This window comes from Babylonia areolata, chromosome 5, assembly GCF_041734735.1.
Source record: "Babylonia areolata isolate BAREFJ2019XMU chromosome 5, ASM4173473v1, whole genome shotgun sequence".
NCBI lineage: Eukaryota > Metazoa > Mollusca > Gastropoda > Neogastropoda > Buccinidae > Babylonia > Babylonia areolata.
This window is the reverse complement of record NC_134880.1, coordinates 50,115,968-50,133,030: the sequence shown is the minus strand read 5'-3', so window position 1 is coordinate 50,133,030 and position 17,063 is coordinate 50,115,968. Positions and strand designations below refer to the sequence as shown.

The 17,063-nt window shown below is 39.7% G+C and overlaps 1 protein-coding gene across 4 annotated transcripts in view; it reads left to right on the top strand.

The window, feature by feature from the left end:
- LOC143282139 (ras GTPase-activating-like protein IQGAP1) overlaps positions 1 to 17,063 on the top strand; it is a 122,922-nt gene that overhangs the window by 34,093 nt on the left and 71,766 nt on the right. For all 4 annotated transcript variants that reach the window (XM_076587674.1, XM_076587673.1, XM_076587672.1 and 1 more), the window contains exons 3-9: positions 6,654 to 6,810; positions 7,838 to 7,915; positions 8,537 to 8,613; positions 13,016 to 13,083; positions 14,851 to 14,942; positions 15,729 to 15,750; positions 16,622 to 16,800. In XM_076587674.1, the coding sequence (XP_076443789.1) occupies positions 6,654 to 6,810; positions 7,838 to 7,915; positions 8,537 to 8,613; positions 13,016 to 13,083; positions 14,851 to 14,942; positions 15,729 to 15,750; positions 16,622 to 16,800 (673 nt within the window). The remainder of the gene's footprint in view (positions 1 to 6,653; positions 6,811 to 7,837; positions 7,916 to 8,536; positions 8,614 to 13,015; positions 13,084 to 14,850; positions 14,943 to 15,728; positions 15,751 to 16,621; positions 16,801 to 17,063) is intronic.

Sequence of the window (17,063 nt, the reverse complement as noted above, 5' to 3'; positions counted from 1 at the left end):
CTCCCTCTTCATGGATGTAAGTGCCTGCAGGTATGGACCTAGTCAAGATCCCAAACAGACATTCTCACAAGCACATAGCTTGTCAGTGTTATTGTACTTGTGACTGCATGCCCTATTTGCTTGGTATAATAGAGAACTCCAAAGTCATTGTTTTTTTTGGGGGGTTTTATGGTAAAAATACTGGTTTAGTCTCCCATACTCAGGGATAACATGGATGCTGTATGTCATCAAGATAGATATATATCTTTATTTCTTGAGATAATGTTTACCATGGCAAAGGTCCCTCCCCTTTGCATTGCTTTGGTACCAAGATATCATGGAATAAGGGATGCCATGGTGACAGCCTAGGTGGTGGTTGTTTTTTCCCTTTTTTATGGGGTAATGGATTGTTGTGGCAGTGGCCTGTTTCTGGGGTAATGGATAAAGAGCAACGGCTTTTCCCTGTATAATGGATGCTGTGGAAGCTGTTTTAAAAAGCTGGGATGATGGATGCCTTAGCCACCATTGTTGTAGAAGTGTAGGTTGAGGAATGTGAACATGTGTTGAACAAACCCAGGACTGTGGAGGGACTAGCAGTGGGTGTGAAGAGAGGTGTAGAACCACCATGTCAGCATAGTGCTGTGTGTGTCGTCACTGCCAGCCCACCATGTTGATACACACACACCATGTCTGTTCTCAAGCCCATGGACATTTATCATCACACGCTACCCCACCCACCCATACTCCACCCCCACTCTCTTTCTGTGCATAAAGGACACAAGATTATTTATGTCCTGACCCTTAGTCAAGTCTGCTTGCAGGCTTGCTCTCCCTCTTTCTCTCTTTTTCTTCTCTCTCTCTCTCACTGCTTCCTTCAATGTGCAGGTACTTAATTATGTAGCTACCCTCCCTGTTGGTCACATTCAGCCTTGATGTGGACGCCGACCTCTGGTGATTTGTATGTTGTATTATAGTCAGTCGTGTCCGACTGTATCACCATCATAACAGCAGAAGAGACATCTGCTGTCCCAACTGTCTTGGCTAGAATTTGATTATAGTGGAGAGTGTCTTGCCCAAGTTAGTTACATTCCGTCTCTCTCGACCAAGAGGGTTTCAGGACAGTCAGTGTTGGGATGGTTCCCAAAGGCCAACTAGCCCCCAAGGCTGCAGCATTAAGAGCCAGTGCAATCTTGCCTCCTACTTTTATGGTTCAAGTGAATAAACAACATCCTAAGACATATTGGGGGCCTGGGAGCAGAGGGGGGAGCGGTGGGGAGGGGACCTGTCGAAAAAGAGACTGACACCACAAGGACGATGACAGCACATCAAGAGCAAGGGTGCCAGTTTTTATTCTTGGTGGACAGGAATCGAACTCAAGCCCATAGCCTTTGAAATGTGAACCAGTGACAAACCACCTGATCTGCACAGGTTTCTGTCTGTAACAGTCCCTCCTTTTGTCCCCACCCCCATCCCACCCACCCTTCGCCCCCCTCTCTGTGGTGACATTTTTTTCAGACAATTATATATCTATATGTATATATGTATCTGTGTGTGTGTGTGTGTGTGTGTGTGTGTAATTGTATGTATCTATATAATTGAAAAGTGTCATGCAACCCACACATATAAAAAGCTGTCAGAAAGCACTGGGTTTTTTCTTATTACAACACTTCCTGATGCCTGTCAACTCACTTTACATACAAGTATGAGGTATGAGAGAGGGGGGAGGGGAGTGGGGCAGATAATGATTCACCATGGGTGGTTGGTGTAATTTGTCACTTTTTCTTTCATGTAAAGCATCCTGAGCTCTTAGAGAGAAAGCACTATACAAATGTGCAGTATTATTGTTGTTATTTTATCATCATTATTTTTTTATTATTTTCACCTCCCAGCATCCAGCTTTCCTCTTTATCTGTTATTCTGTCTCTCACCCCTCCCCCTCGCCCCCAATATCCCCATGCCCCTGTCCATTCTGTCATGAGCGTAAGCATGCTGCAAAACAAAAAGTGACAAAGTGAAACATGTCTGGCTCAGCTTGAGAATAAACAGACACTGAGAGCTTTCAGTCAGACGTTTGCTGCCGTCATCTGTGTACCGCAGCACAAACACACCACCGCCGAGCAATAAAAGCAAAACACATGTGTCCACTCTGTCCTGTTTGCATTGATAATTTGAAGCTGTTGCCACATCCGAGTACACAGGTTTTCCTCATTATGATAAAACTTGTGTCCCAGAATAAATGTATACACTCACGTAACATGGCTTGAATATAAAAACAAAACAAAGAAAACCTGAATAGTGATACAATTGTATATATAATCAGCCATGACCAGGTTAAAACAAAAGGGCAGCACTTATGTGCACTGGCTTGCATGCACGCACACAATGGGAAGGATCCTATTTCATTTAGTGATCCAGTTAATTGATTTAAAGTATATGCCAACTGGCAACAGAAGCATTCATTCATTGTGTATGCAGTGTTGTCACTTGATGATTCATTCGTTGTGTTGTTGTCACTTGATGCAAGCTGTTGAATGATAGCCACTGACCAGAATAGCAGTGTGGGCAGCTCATTAACCGGAACACACCATGGGCTGTGAGAGGACAGGCTGACTGCATGGGGGCATATCATCTTGACACCCACAATCGCATTCATTGAGGATATTGTGTTGCGTGATCTGTGCAAATAGAGTCGTTTGCTCTGTGAGAGTGAGAAGAGAGAGAGAGAGAGAGAGAGAGTCATGACTGATTTTGAAGGACAGGGGTGTGGGTTTGGAATGAGTGTGATGACATCACTGTGTTCATTTCTTCTTCTTCTTTTTTTCATATATATACATATCTAAGCTTTGGACCAGCCATTAGTAGTTTGTGTCACAAAGTGATGACTCAGGGGTCCACACACACACACACACACACACACATACACACACACACACACACACACACACACACACACACTGTAAGGGAAAGAAGGATGCAACAAGTACAAAATCTAGGGGAGTTAACTGTTGTGGGCCCTGTGTCATGTCAGTGTCAGAAGGCTGAAGGTGGGGAGGGGGTGTGGGGGGTATGAGGCGATGCAGAAGTGGTGGTGGTGGTGGTGGAAGGACAATGGTTTCTGTCTGACTGCACCTGTTTACATGACCTGCACTTAAAAATAATGGCTGGTTGGGGATTTATCAGCGGGGCTGTGTGTATGTACACTTCCCAAATAACCTAGAGTTTTATGAATACTGAGTACATATTTATGCCATCCCCCCCAGGCCCACCCCACTCCTCCTCCCCTTTTCCATGAGAATCACTTCAGCGCTTTCAGGTATAGGGTATGCACTTCACACACACACACACACACACACACACACATACACACACACATACACACACACATGTACAAACATACACACACACAGACACACACACATACACATACACACACACATACATACACATGCATGCATGCACACACGTGTGCGTGCGCACAATCACACACAAACACACACACACACACACACACACGCACAGATAATATGGAGAATGGTGAAATAGGAAGAAGAGATCCAAACAGTGTGTGTGTGTTGTGTGTATGAGTGTTGGTGTATGCACATGTTTAGTGGGAGGGGTAGGGGGGGGGGAGCCATTTGTGTGTGTGAGACTGAGAGAGAAAGACTGAGACAGAGTTGTTGGAAACAAAGACTGCTCTTGATGGACAGTGGAGATAGAGATTTCATTTTCCTGTTGTTTTTACTACACACACACACACACACACACATATATATATATGTGAGGAACTCACATTCTCTCTCTCTCTCTCTCTCTCTCTCTCTCTCTCTCTGTCTCGTGTGTGTGTGTGTGTGTTTGAATACAGATTTTGTTCCATCAGTGAATCATTTTCCTTGTTTCCTGCCTGTCAGTTTCTCCTCAGGACTTCTTGATGATCACAACAACCTAAGAATTTGATAAAGTTTCCTCAACAGTACTTTTCACTGCATCATTTGGTCAAAAAGTTGTTTGATCAGTCTTCAGAGAAGCACTGGAGAAGTTGACCAGTGCATTTTAAACCCACCAGAGGAGAAAAAGTGCCAGCATGAAGGTGCTGTGTATGAATAAGAAGGGTAGACTGATAATGTTAAAAAGAAAAAAAAAAAATCATCCGACTTCTATTGCTTTACATCTACGCCCTCCCACTGTGCTTATTCAATATAGCCTTACAAAAAAGTTTGTATTGAAACTGATTATGGTAATGCCCATACTTGAATTTGAAATGCTTGGGTGGTGATGTCCGGGTTTCTTGACATGAGTTGTTTGACTCAGTGAGTCATACTGCTAGATCAGTGTCGACTATTCTGCAATGTATAAATATATGTATTTACATATACACGTACACACACACACACACACACACACACACACTTATATACATGTGTGTGTGTGTGTGTGTGTTTGTGTAAATATATATATATTGTATATAGCAGAATAGTTAACACTGCTCTAGCAGTATGACTCATATAGATGTGTGTGTGTGTGTGTGTGTGTGTATGTGTGTGTGTGTGTGTGTTAGCTGAACTCAAATTTGATACTCAGTTTAAAAGACCAGTTATTGATTTTAGTGTGTCTGTTCAAAAGATTTCATGTCACAGCACTTTGGAAGTCCAGTGCTTTCTACACATAGTGTGGCCTCATGCATTCTGTCATAAAAAAACACAGGAATTGTGGAATGTGTGCATAGCATCAGTCCTGATGATATATAAATGTGTGTGTCAGGGAACGGGGGAGGTGGAAGTAGTCTGTGTGTGTGTGTGTGTGTGTGTGTGTGTGTGTGTGTTCATCCACACTCACACATATCCAAATGCATGCACATGCACATAATGTGTGTGCATGCAAACACACACATACACACAACATGTGTGCACACACATGCTCACTCTCACTCTCAGACACATACACACATGCGCACATGCATGCACACACACATGTGTATTTTGATGCAAAGGTGATGTGTGTGTTTGTGTGTGTGAGTCAGTTTTTCACTGGATAGGAGTTGCCACCACAACCACCCACATCCCACCTGAATGCATGCATGTCTGTTTGTAGTGGTGAGTTTAACTCACTCAGTACGGCCAGTCCTCTCTTCTCCTCTACACAGACCCCTGGGATGTCCAGTGGGTGTCTGAATGACCCAACCTTTAGCTTCCGTCGTCAGAATTGTGGTATTCTTTGTCAACATTCACGTCTTCAGTATAAGAGCCTTCTGCTTGCAGTATTTTGATGATGGTAATTGGGCTGAAACACTGTTAACGTCGTCTCTTTCGCCGTTCGTATGGAAAGAGTCAACAACCTTTTGGTAATGTGGCCTTAAGGTCAAATTGTGCGTGGGTGTGGTCTTTTTGCATGTCTATCCATCTAAAGGTGTATATGTTGCTTCAAAGAGACAAACTTAAACAATGATATTTTTCAGATGGAAAAACAATAATGACAGCTGCACAAAAAAGGAATATATTTCCAGAATGCACAGTTACTATGCCCTTAGCTGTGGATTATCATAGTTGAAAGTTGGTTTTTTTTTTTAGTTTTAGAGACATGCTGTGGGCACCCATAATACAGGAAAACTGGCAAGAGGTTGATGATTTCCCAAAACATGAGATTGGTTGTGGACATTGATCACACTTTACAACAGATGTGTACAGGGCCACAGCTGTTATGAATGCACAAAACACTGAGGCCTAAAATAAGCTCAAACCCTTCACAGAAAAAAAAATGCACAGTTAAACATGCAACAGCAGCAAAACCTGGATGCAGCTGCAGCAGAATCAATGGCATCTATCCGAGTCTGGTGTACTTGAATGTTCACTGTTGTGTATCTGCACTGTTTATCTATGTACAATGTAATGTTCAACATCACGAATGATGTTTTTTGGGTTTTTTTTTTTTTACAGACAATGTTAAAACTGTTGAGATCTCAGTACTTAACAAAAGTTGGTTTGAGAGGCACTGCTTCGATGTATTTCTGTATACCAACAAAAACAACAACAATAAAAAAGGTGCAAACACAGACACAGTAATTGCCACGCTTACTATGACTTCATTCTAACTAGTAAAAAAATAATCCAGAGGATAGACTTGAGCCAAAAACTCATGTTTGTGCTTCTGGAGAACTTTAAAAATCCAGTTCTTTTCTGTGTTTATTATTAAGAAGAATATGTTTTTGCATTCATGTTTTTGCACTGATTCAAAGTTTGTTTCATATCTATTTGTATCAGGACAGATTTTGAAAAAAGAAACTATCCATGCAGCATGATGGTCCACTGTCATCAAAAGACACTGGTTGTTACAAGGAAAAACAAAAAGTGTTCGAACACATCTCGTCACTTATATTTACAAAGGATTCCTTTCAGAAATGCGTAAATTATCATTCCTGTGTTATTTTCATACCACACCTCTGAATGTGTTAACCTCTGTTGATATGGGTCAAAGGCCTAATCAGTAAATATGCCATGTCATGTCAAGCTTGTTACAAGGAAAGGGAGAGAAGGAGAGGCAAGGGGAGGTGACATTGAAGAGAGAGAGGGAAGGGAGGCAAGGGGTGGCACAGAGGAGAGAGAGAGGAGGTGATGGAAGAATCTACCAGCCTGTATATTGCATCATTGTCACTTGTTTTTTTCTCTTCTGCTTTATTTCAGATGGATCCAAGCGTGCATCAATGAAGACCTTCCACAGTCAACCGAGTTGGAGGAGGGTTTGCGCAATGGCGTCTTCCTGGCCAAACTGGGTCATTTCTTTGCCGCCAGTGTGGTGCCGCTCAAGAAGATCTACGACAAAGACCAGACCAGATATAAGGTACAGGAGATACCATTAACACTGAACAAAGAAATACCTCAAACACTCTTTTACACATGTAGACAACAGTCGCTCAGCGTATATATATGCATAATTATCTTCATCCATGTAAGTACAATGTGTACAGAGGTAGATAATAAAAGAAATTTTTCAAAGATTCAGTTGAGAGGACTAGAAGGAGATGAAAAAGAAATGGGGAGGGAGGTGGTGGATAGGGTACAAGGGATACATAATTGTCAGTCTCTTTCGTCTTCTCTCCCCTGTGTCTGTTACACAAAAACCCAAAATTGGTTACCACAACTTTGCTGTCAAGACCAAGAATATCAGAAAGGAGTGTGATGGACATCTTGTTTCAAGTAACAATAGAGAGAGGGAGAGAGAGAGAGAGTGTGTGTGTGTGTGTGTGAATGAGTGTGTTTGTTGAGTGACAAACTGCTCAAGTATGAGGTCATCAACACACTCTTAAAGGTACTTGTGAAAATTGAAGAATGACATCTTAGGTGTTATTTCTATGAAAAGATCCAAATTGTTTTAAAAAAAAATCTTTTCAGCAACATGGCTGATCTTGAAAACCATACATTATTCTTAGTTGTTGTTTCCATTCATTTATCTGTGTCTTGCTGTTTTCATTCATTGTCGGTTCTTTTTTTTTCTCCTGTCTTTTTTTTTTTTTTTTTTTTCTGTTATGTGCATTATTATTCTGGATGTTATTTTCAGTGAATGTTTTGCCATTTTCATTGATCTTTTTTGATTTTGTTCTGTTGTGAGCATTATTATTCTTGGTTGTAGTTTTCATTTATTTATCTGTCAGTGTATCTTGTTCTTTTCATTCATTGTTGGTCTTTTTTATTTTGTATTGTTTTGTGCATTATAATTCTGGTTGTTTTTGCATTGATTTGTTATCTGTGTATCTTGCAGTTTTCATGGACATACATGTATGTATGTATGTGTGTATATATAAATGTGTGTGTGTGTGTGTGTAATAATAAGTATGTATATTGTTGTGTTATTTATCTTTCCCCATCAGACCCGTGGGCTGCATTTCCGGCACACAGACAACATCGTTTTCTGGCTAAGGGCGATGGAGGAGGTGGGACTGCCCAAGGTGAGAGTAGCCTCCCATGATCATGCTGACTGCACATTTCTTGTTCTCCTTCTCCTTCTTATCCTCCTCCACCTGAAGAATGAAGTAGCAATGTTTTGACCAAAGATGAATAACATGGCTAACATTATAAATGGAAAATTTTAAGTTTCTTGTTAAGATTGATTACATCTTTTCAGAAGTTTCAAGCCTAGAGCTTCACCACTGATGAACAGAAATAAAATCACACTGCTACAAGCATTGCTGTATAGTGTGTTGATAATAAATCACAGAACTAAAAGATTAGTTATTAAAGTGAGAAAAAAGGTCAAGAATTGAGGGGGGAGGGGGGGGGGGGGACAGCAATGTTTTCATTGTCAGAAAGCATCTTTCTTCTAGTCAAATTAAAATAATGTTTTGTGGATAGCAGCATGAAATGTATTCTGATGTAAGAAAGAGTGATTTGTTAGAATTAAGTCAGTATAGAGGGGAGAAAAAAGTGATATCCTCAGTCTGGAAATATTTCCCTTGTTCTGAAGTTTAAAAATAGTTTTGTGGGTTACTGGATAATTAAAGTATGTTACGTAAGAAGCTGTTTCGATGCATTCTTTAGTCATTTAATGTGTTCCTGGCACATATTTGCAGATTTTTTACCCTGAAACAACAGACATCTACGACAAAAAGAACATGCCAAGAGCAGTCTACTGTGTTCATGCTCTCAGGTATGTAATCTTTGATGATTGGTGTGCCTGGGTGTGTGCATCCATTTGAATGTAGTTTTATTTTATGTATGCACATATGCTTGCCTTCCCTGTTATCAATTTCACACTTACTCAGAGTGGAGAACACATATGTTTCATGAGAAAAAGTTATTTCCGCAGCAATTTATCAAGCAATCATAGCAACCAGTAAGTATGTAGATAACAGATAGCATGTCAAGCCTGAGGCTTTCAGTTTATAGGGTCAGATGCCTGCGATGATTTCATTTACACACAGCAAGTATACTTGAACAAACACACTTGATGACTAAATAAGCACTGTGGAGTGGTAGCTTTATCAACTATTCAGAATATCCTGCTGTGAAGTGAGTGGTCAAAGGTTCGATCCCAGCAATGTATAGGTAATTTTCTCCCTCTTTTTCCTTGACCCTTAGTGATGGGTTTAACCCTTTGCTTACAATTGGAGGGTTTCTGTACACCTTAGAGTTGACACTTTGTAAGGGACATCAGCTCACCTCACCTACACCTGTTGCTCCATTTGGGACATGATGTTCGTCCTTTGGATTCGAAGATGACCATGGCTTCAAAAATCAGATGAAAGATCGGTGGCTGTGGGTCCGGAGGTGACTGATGAGGCCAATCCAGGTTCTGAAGGCTTGCCCACAGGTGGGACACAAATGAGCGGGTGCCATCTTGGCAGTGGATGCTGCTCGGGCCTTGTGCACAGCAGCAAGGACATAGGCCTCCAACAAAAGCTCTCCAGCCATCCCTGTCCTGTGCCAGTCACTTCAGCTGTCCCCAGGTCTGTCTGTCCTCTGCATGTCTGCCTCCAGGTCATGGCGCCATGCATACCTTGGCCGGCCTTTTGTCTTTTTCCTCTGTGGGTTGTGGGTGAGGGCTTGCACTGTGGCACTGGATGTAGGCTTGCGAAGCGTGTGGCCAGTCCATCTGTGGAGGCTCACAGTTTCAAATCACATGCCTGTACTTGTGCAAGAGCAGTGGAATCAGCAGAGGGGAATCAAAAGATATAACTCTGAACTGTGTTTCTGTTGCATGGCAGCTGGAGTGCAGAAGATCTGTGTTTCTCTAAGACTGAAGCTCCTGGCGGTGTTCACTGATCTGAACTTCTGGTAATTGTTTTTCTGCTGTTAGTACTGGTATAATATGGTTCTACAACTATGCTGCTTAGGATAGGATTCCTTCCACAAAACACTCCCTTCTTCACCTCTCAGTAGACTCTAAACATCAATACAGAAAACTGGTTTTTACTGAATCTGTACACATTAGCCCAGTTCGGCAGTGACTCCTAGTTTTCTGGGAAAACAGTGGGCATTCTGTCTGGGCAGGGCTTCCTCTTTTTCACTCATTTAAGATTCCATTACAGAGGTCTGCTCCTTGACAGAGTCAGGGTGCTGGGGATTCTTAGGTCTCTCTGGTCTACAGTTTCTGTGCAGTTTCTGTTTACAAGCATTTATGAGTGCTGTATTTCATCCCGCTGAAGTTATGCATGCTTGTAACTGGTGTGAACACGCAACAGTTTGTCTCTACACAAGTGCTAGATAGATACATATTTTTTATTGTTATTATTATGTCTTCCCATAAGGTCCAGTCACAGCTGATAATTGTGTTTCTGTACTTTAAAAGTTGGCTTGCAGGTCTTCTTTTGTTCATTGCATGTCAGAATTTATGTGGCAAGCAGATAGATGGTACATTATTTTTCAATCAGCAAGACTGTGTACTACATGCCTTGTGGCATGGGTGACCCTCGATAATTAATGCCCATCATCAGGTCAGTTTATGCTGCTGGATATTTCTGGGTAAATGACAGGAAAGTCATCCTTGAATTTTCACCTCTGCAGCACATGTCAGCCCAATTTGCTTTTAGTACATGACAGCACAGTTTGTATTAATTATGCTTTGTGGACATTTGTCATGTGTGTTGACTGTGTTACATTCAGATACTTTATAATGCTGTATAAGCCATTTAAAAAAAAAAAGAGATTTGTGTTGTGTACGTGTGTGCGTGTATGTGTGTGTGTGTGTGTGTGTACATGTGTGTGTGTGTGTGTGTGTGTTGGCAGGAAGAGTAATCTTAACCTTTACAGCTGTTTTGAATGGCAACAGCTGGCCAGCTCCAGCTGTGTTTGTTGACAGCAGAGCAGTGACACACCTACTGCCTTGTTAGACCACTATCAAATGTTAACAGTAAAATACTGAATAGATCAGGAGAAAACAACAACAACTAATCTTTAATTGAAAAAAAAAGCGCCGGGCCTGTCTTGAATAAAAGCTCATTTGTGTTTGTTCTGTGTTGTCCATGTGTTCTGTGTGGCTTGTTTAGGATTAAAGAGGCTATGCCAGTCTTGAATAAAAGCTAATTTGTGTGGCTTGTTCAGGGTTAAAGAGGCTATGCCAGTCTTGAATAAAAGCTAATTTGTGTTTGCACATTTCTTCTGTCTTTGCTGCTGTGTGCACATGTCAAATGATCAGTATAAGGACAGGCCCGGCGCTTCCTTTTTAGAGGAAGTGTCTGGGTTTGTTCCAATGTACCTTTTATTTACCTGTGTGCTAGCTGAATCGGTAGCATAAGCAGCACTGACTTGAAGTTGTGTACCTTGTGAATGGAGAGAGTTACTACTCGTTAGTGTTTGTTAATCATGAATTGAATGCCACCATTCTTGAAGGCTTCCGTGAAAGCACAGCATGAGCACCAAAAAATAGTTCAGTTTCCTGTTTGTCTGTCTGTCTGCTGGTTCACAGACTCCCCCTCCCCCTTATTTCAAGACATGGGTTGTGTGATGGTTTCTAGTTGTGTATTTTGTGAAAAGATTTAAACAGATTTAAACAACACAGCAACACTCATAAAACAGTAAAAGAGCAACATCACAGCTTGCAAAAACAACAACAAAACAACTAAACAACCAATGTATAATCACCTTGCTAAATTTGTAGGTGCACACACAAGAATAGTTATCAACATTTTGGACGTTTTGAAAAATGCATTACTGAGTTAGCAAAGGTATGGTTTTGGCTGTTATGTAATAAAGAATTTTTTTAACAAAGGTTTGTAGCAAGTGTCAAACAAAGAGAAAGGGTAGAGGACAGAGAGAGAGAGAGAGAGAACTTGTGGCAAGTCAAACTGTAGTCAGCATTTCTGAATGCTCTTACGTACTGTATTGATTGCTGCTTTGGAGGTGAGTTGATTAGCTAAGTTGGCCCTTACATTATACATGAGCAGCAGTCAGCAAGGGTTTTTTGTTGCTTTTTTTTTTCCAGAGTGCTTCTTCAGTACCTGAGGGCTCAGGGCATAGCATGACAGGGCTCACTGTTTGTGCGGTGTTGAGAGAGGGTGATGAATACTGCATGGTCGTCTTGGTGTGGGCAGGGGGTGTTTATGTTTGGCCGGGTGGTTGGTGGTTTTTAGGGGAGGAGTGGGGGGGGGGGGGAGAAAAAAAGGTTAAATTAGCTCTTGATTTGTGTGTGTGTGTGTAGAGAGAGAGAGAAACTATGTGCTAATGTTGCTATCAGTATCACAATGAACACAGGAAAGAACATAGTCATAACTAAACTTTATTCTGCAATGCTGAAACACTGATTCATGCTGGGATAGTAAATGTCCATATCATCATGATTATGGTCCAGTTCATGTAAAGGAAAAGGTAGAAACAAAATCAAAGCAGTAGAGCTGAAAGACATAGGTCCAGTTGTGTCAGACTAATAACATGTTTTGGGACACTTTCCTCAGTGTGTTTCAGTGCTGTCATGTGTGTGTGTGTGTGTGTGTGTGTGTGCACGGGCAGGTGTGTGTATTTGTGTGCATATATATTTATTGATTTTGTTAGTTTATTTAATATCAGATAAAAAGACTATATATATATATATATATATATATATATATATATATCCTCCCTATATATGATAAGTCAATCTGATTCCATGAAAAAAACAAACCTTGACTGTTTTTTTGTTTCTTTCTTTGAAAGTCTGTTTATTAATTTATTTATGTATTTGCCTCATATGATTGCCTCTATTAATTTTCTTTTTCTTTTGTATTCATTTCTCTGTTTTTTTCCTATTAAAGAACAAACTTTGATTTGGTTTTTGAGCATCTGGAAATTCATTTGATGTATATGTTTGTTTGTTTATTTATCTATTTGTTTATCTTTTCGTATGTTTGCTTGTTTATCATTTCATAGTGTTTGGACATATATATTGTGAATTGTTTGTTTATTTATCTGTTTATCTTTTCATGTGTTTGTTAGCATTTGGAAAAATATTTTGTGAATTGTTTGTTTGTTTATTTATCTATATATCTTTTCATATGTTTGTTTGTTCATTTATTTGTTTGCCTGTTTATCATTTCATTTATTTGTTTTGATTTTTGAACATGTTGTTTTGATTGCAGTCTCTACCTGTTCAAGCTGGGGCTGGCTCCTCAGATCCAAGACCTCTATGGCAAGATCAACTTCACAGGTAATCCAGGCTGCGGGCACCGCTGAAACCTCTCTGAAACACCCATAAAAAGTTATTAAATGATATAAAAGAAAATTGTAGGCAAAAGATTTTCTCAGGTTCTTCACAGGTTATCCATAAAGATTTTTTAAATGATATAAAAAAAAAATGTTGGCAAAAGATCTTCTCAGGTTCTGCACAGGTTATCCATAAAGATTTTTGAATGATATGAAAAATAAATTGTAGGCAAAAGATCTTGTCAGGTTCTTCACAGGTTATTAGCCACCTGAACTGAATTTGTGTTGTATGTCTCCCTGCGCTCAAATATGTGTCGGTGTGGGGGTTATTTTATTGGAATTTTAGTGCTGTGATGTTACACTGGTAAATCATTCACAGAAATATCTGTATATTCAATAGCTATGGGGTGTATATATTTTTCTAATGTGTATGTCAGTCACTGTGCTTATGCACTGTTGCATGTCTGTGTTAATGAGCATAACTACAGGTTTTCCAGTTTGTTTCTCTTGCTCACACAAGCTTGTACAAATCATTCACATTTTGTTTTCATATTTACGACAGTTTAAACACTGTTTGTGTGTGTTCAGAGGAAGAGATCAGTGCCATGCGATCAGAATTGGAAAGTTGTATGTCTGTGTTAATAAGCATAACTACAGGTTTTCCGGTTTGTTTCTCTTGCTCACACAAGCTTGCACAAATCCATCACATTTTGTTTTCATATTTACTACAGTTTAAACACTGTTTGTGTGTGTTCAGAGGAAGAGATCAGTGCCATGCGATCAGAATTGGAAAGTTGTATGTCTGTGTTAATGAGCATAACTACAGGTTTTCCAGTTGGTTTCTCTTGCTCACACAAGCTTGCACAAATCCGTCACATTTTGTTTTCATATTGACTACAGTTTAAACACTGTTTGTGTGTGTTCAGAGGAAGAGATCAGTGCCATGCGATCAGAATTGGAAAGTTGTATGTCTGTGTTAATGAGCATAACTACAGGTTTTCCAGTTTGTTTCTCTTGCTCACACAAGCTTGCACAAATCCATCACATTTTGTTTTCATATTTACTACAGTTTAAACACTGTTTGTGTGTGTTGAGAGGAAGAGATCAGTGCCATGCGATCAGAATTGGAAAGTTGTATGTCTGTGTTAATGAGCATAACTACAGGTTTTCCAGTTTGTTTCTCTTGCTCACACAAGCTTGTACAAATTCATCACATTTTGTTTTCATATTTACTACAGTTTAAACACTGTGTGTGTGTGTTCAGAGGAAGAGATCAGTGCCATGCGATCAGAATTGGAAAGTTGTATGTCTGTGTTAATGAGCATAACTACAGGTTTTCCAGTTTGTTTCTCTTGCTCACACAAGCTTGTACAAATCCGTCACATTTTGTTTTCATATTTACTACAGTTTAAACACTGTTTGTGTGTGTTCAGAGGAAGAGATCAGTGCCATGCGATCAGAATTGGAAAGTTGTATGTCTGTGTTAATGAGCATAACTACAGGTTTTCCGGTTTGTTTCTCTTGCTCACACAAGCTTGCACAAATCCATCACATTTTGTTTTCATATTTATGACAGTTTAAACACTGTTTGTGTGTGTTCAGAGGAAGAGATCAGTGCCATGCGATCAGAATTGGAAAGTTGTATGTCTGTGTTAATGAGCATAACTACAGGTTTTCCAGTTTGTTTCTCTTGCTCACACAACCTTGTACAAATCCATCACATTTTGTTTTCATATTTACTACAGTTTAAACACTGTTTGTGTGTGTTCAGAGGAAGAGATCAGTGCCATGCGATCAGAACTGGACAAATACGGAATACAGATGCCTGCCTTCAGCAAGATCGGAGGGATTCTGGCCAATGAGGTGACCTACTTTGTGTCTTTTCACTTCATTCTATTGTGCCCCCCCCCTTTTTTTTTTTAATTCATAAATTTAAGTTGCAGTTATTTTTCTGTGTGTTTAATTCAGAACCTGCTTTTTTTTTTCTTTTTTTTTTAAAGTTTTTAAGTTTTTCTCTTCAAAAAAGAAAAAAAATATCTCTTTTCACCTTTGTGAATCAGCTTTCAGAGTCCCTGGTTGGACAGTGGAGTGTTGGTAGGTGGGTGCGCTTTTTTTTTTTCTTGTGTACTTGTAAACATATGTCTTTATATGTTTGATGGACTGGTCAGTGCATGTTATGTGTTTATTCTTTTATCTCTTCAGTGAATACATCTTGTGCTTTTGGAGTTTTTCATAGGCAAAGTATTATGTAAAACATCCCATTCCATCCAAATCACTCATTTATTTGTTTGTTTGTTTATTTATCTACTTTTTTGCTTATTTATTTATTTAATTCTTCAGTGAAAGGATTGCTTGCAGGTGATAAAATATTACAAAATGAATAAAGGAAGTGTTTTGAAAGGAGAATGAAAGGGGCCTGGGGGCTTGCAGAAACAGAAAATAGGGGCTTTTATTAGGTGTAAGCAAAAAAAAAGGTATGAAACAGATTTTGCTTCAAATATTTTTCTTACATTGCTAGTAGTATATATCTGATTTGGATCTTACTTTCTCTCGGTTCGTTGAGGTACCTTAAATTGTTAATTGAGAAAGAATGTGCTTTGAATATTTAACATTTATATCCTTCATAATTCCATGTTTCTTTTTTTGCAGATGTCAGTTGATGATGCAGCATGTAAGTATCAACCAATGTTTCAATTCATTAAATTGTTCTGCGCCATATTACCTTTCTGACATAGTCAAAATTTACAGTCCACCCCGCCCTAGCTTGTGTTCTTCTTCTGACACAAGCATGCCCGAAATCCCACATTACAGATACAAGTCCCACAGTTTTTTTTAACAGTACACACTATGGCCCTTGGTTTTGGAAATCTCTACCACAAAACATTAGACACTGCTCCACCATAAAATCTTTCAATCTTAAAACATACTTGTTCAAACAATATTTTAAACTATAGATAACAATCTTTTAAAATGTAGATCATTCTCTCCCCAAATCGTCTTTATGTGCATTGATGTGTTTGTGTGAGGCTTTTTTCTTTTTCTTTTCTGTTTTTTTTTCTTCTTCTTTTTGTTTAATAGTGAATTTAGTGAGTTTGTATTGAGGCATTTTATTATGTGGGTGAGGTGATGTGTGAGTCGAAATTTAAATGAGTTTGTATTTTATCATTTTATTATGGACGTAAGTTAAAAGAGCTTTTTTAAAGAGCTGTATGAGTCATTAGTGATATCACACATTTTTAATTGGTTAGCGAGTTTGTATCAATTAATTTTATTTTAATTATATTCCTTTTTCTTATTGTTAAAAGCACTTAGAGCCATAGGGTAAGTGATATACAAATGTACATTATTATCATTATTGTTAAAGCGATTTGATATGTCTCTGCACAAGATACAACTCAAAATTGATACATGTATTATTGTTGTTGATATCTTGACGCCTCGGTGCACGCATGAACATATTGATTATTGTTGTTAATATCCTTGACACCTCGGTGCACACATAATTACACTGATTATTGTTGTTAATATCCCTGACACCTCAGTGCACGCGGCCATCATCGCCATCAACGAAGCCATTGACCAGCAGGTGGCGGAGGACACAGTCGCTGCTCTGCGGAACCCGTCGGCCATGTTGGTGAACCTTGACCCTGAGGTAGCACAGCACTACCAGGACCAGCTGTACTCCGCCAAGCAGACCAAGGCTGAGAATGCCCGCAACAAGGTCCGTTCTCACTTGTTTGTGTTTTGGGTTTACGTCTGTAGTGTTCTTTCTTCCTCTCATCTTTCTGTATGTGTTGGTGCATGTGTGTGTGTGTGTGTGTGTGTGTGTGTCTGTCTCTCTCTCTGTACTCCGCCAAGCAGACCAAGGCTCAGATCGCCCGGTACAAGGTCGGTTCTCGCTCGTTTAGGTTTTGTGTGTTTCTGCTCTGTAGTGTTCTTTCTTCCTCTTGTCTTTCTCTGTGTATGTGTGTGTTGGTGCGTGTT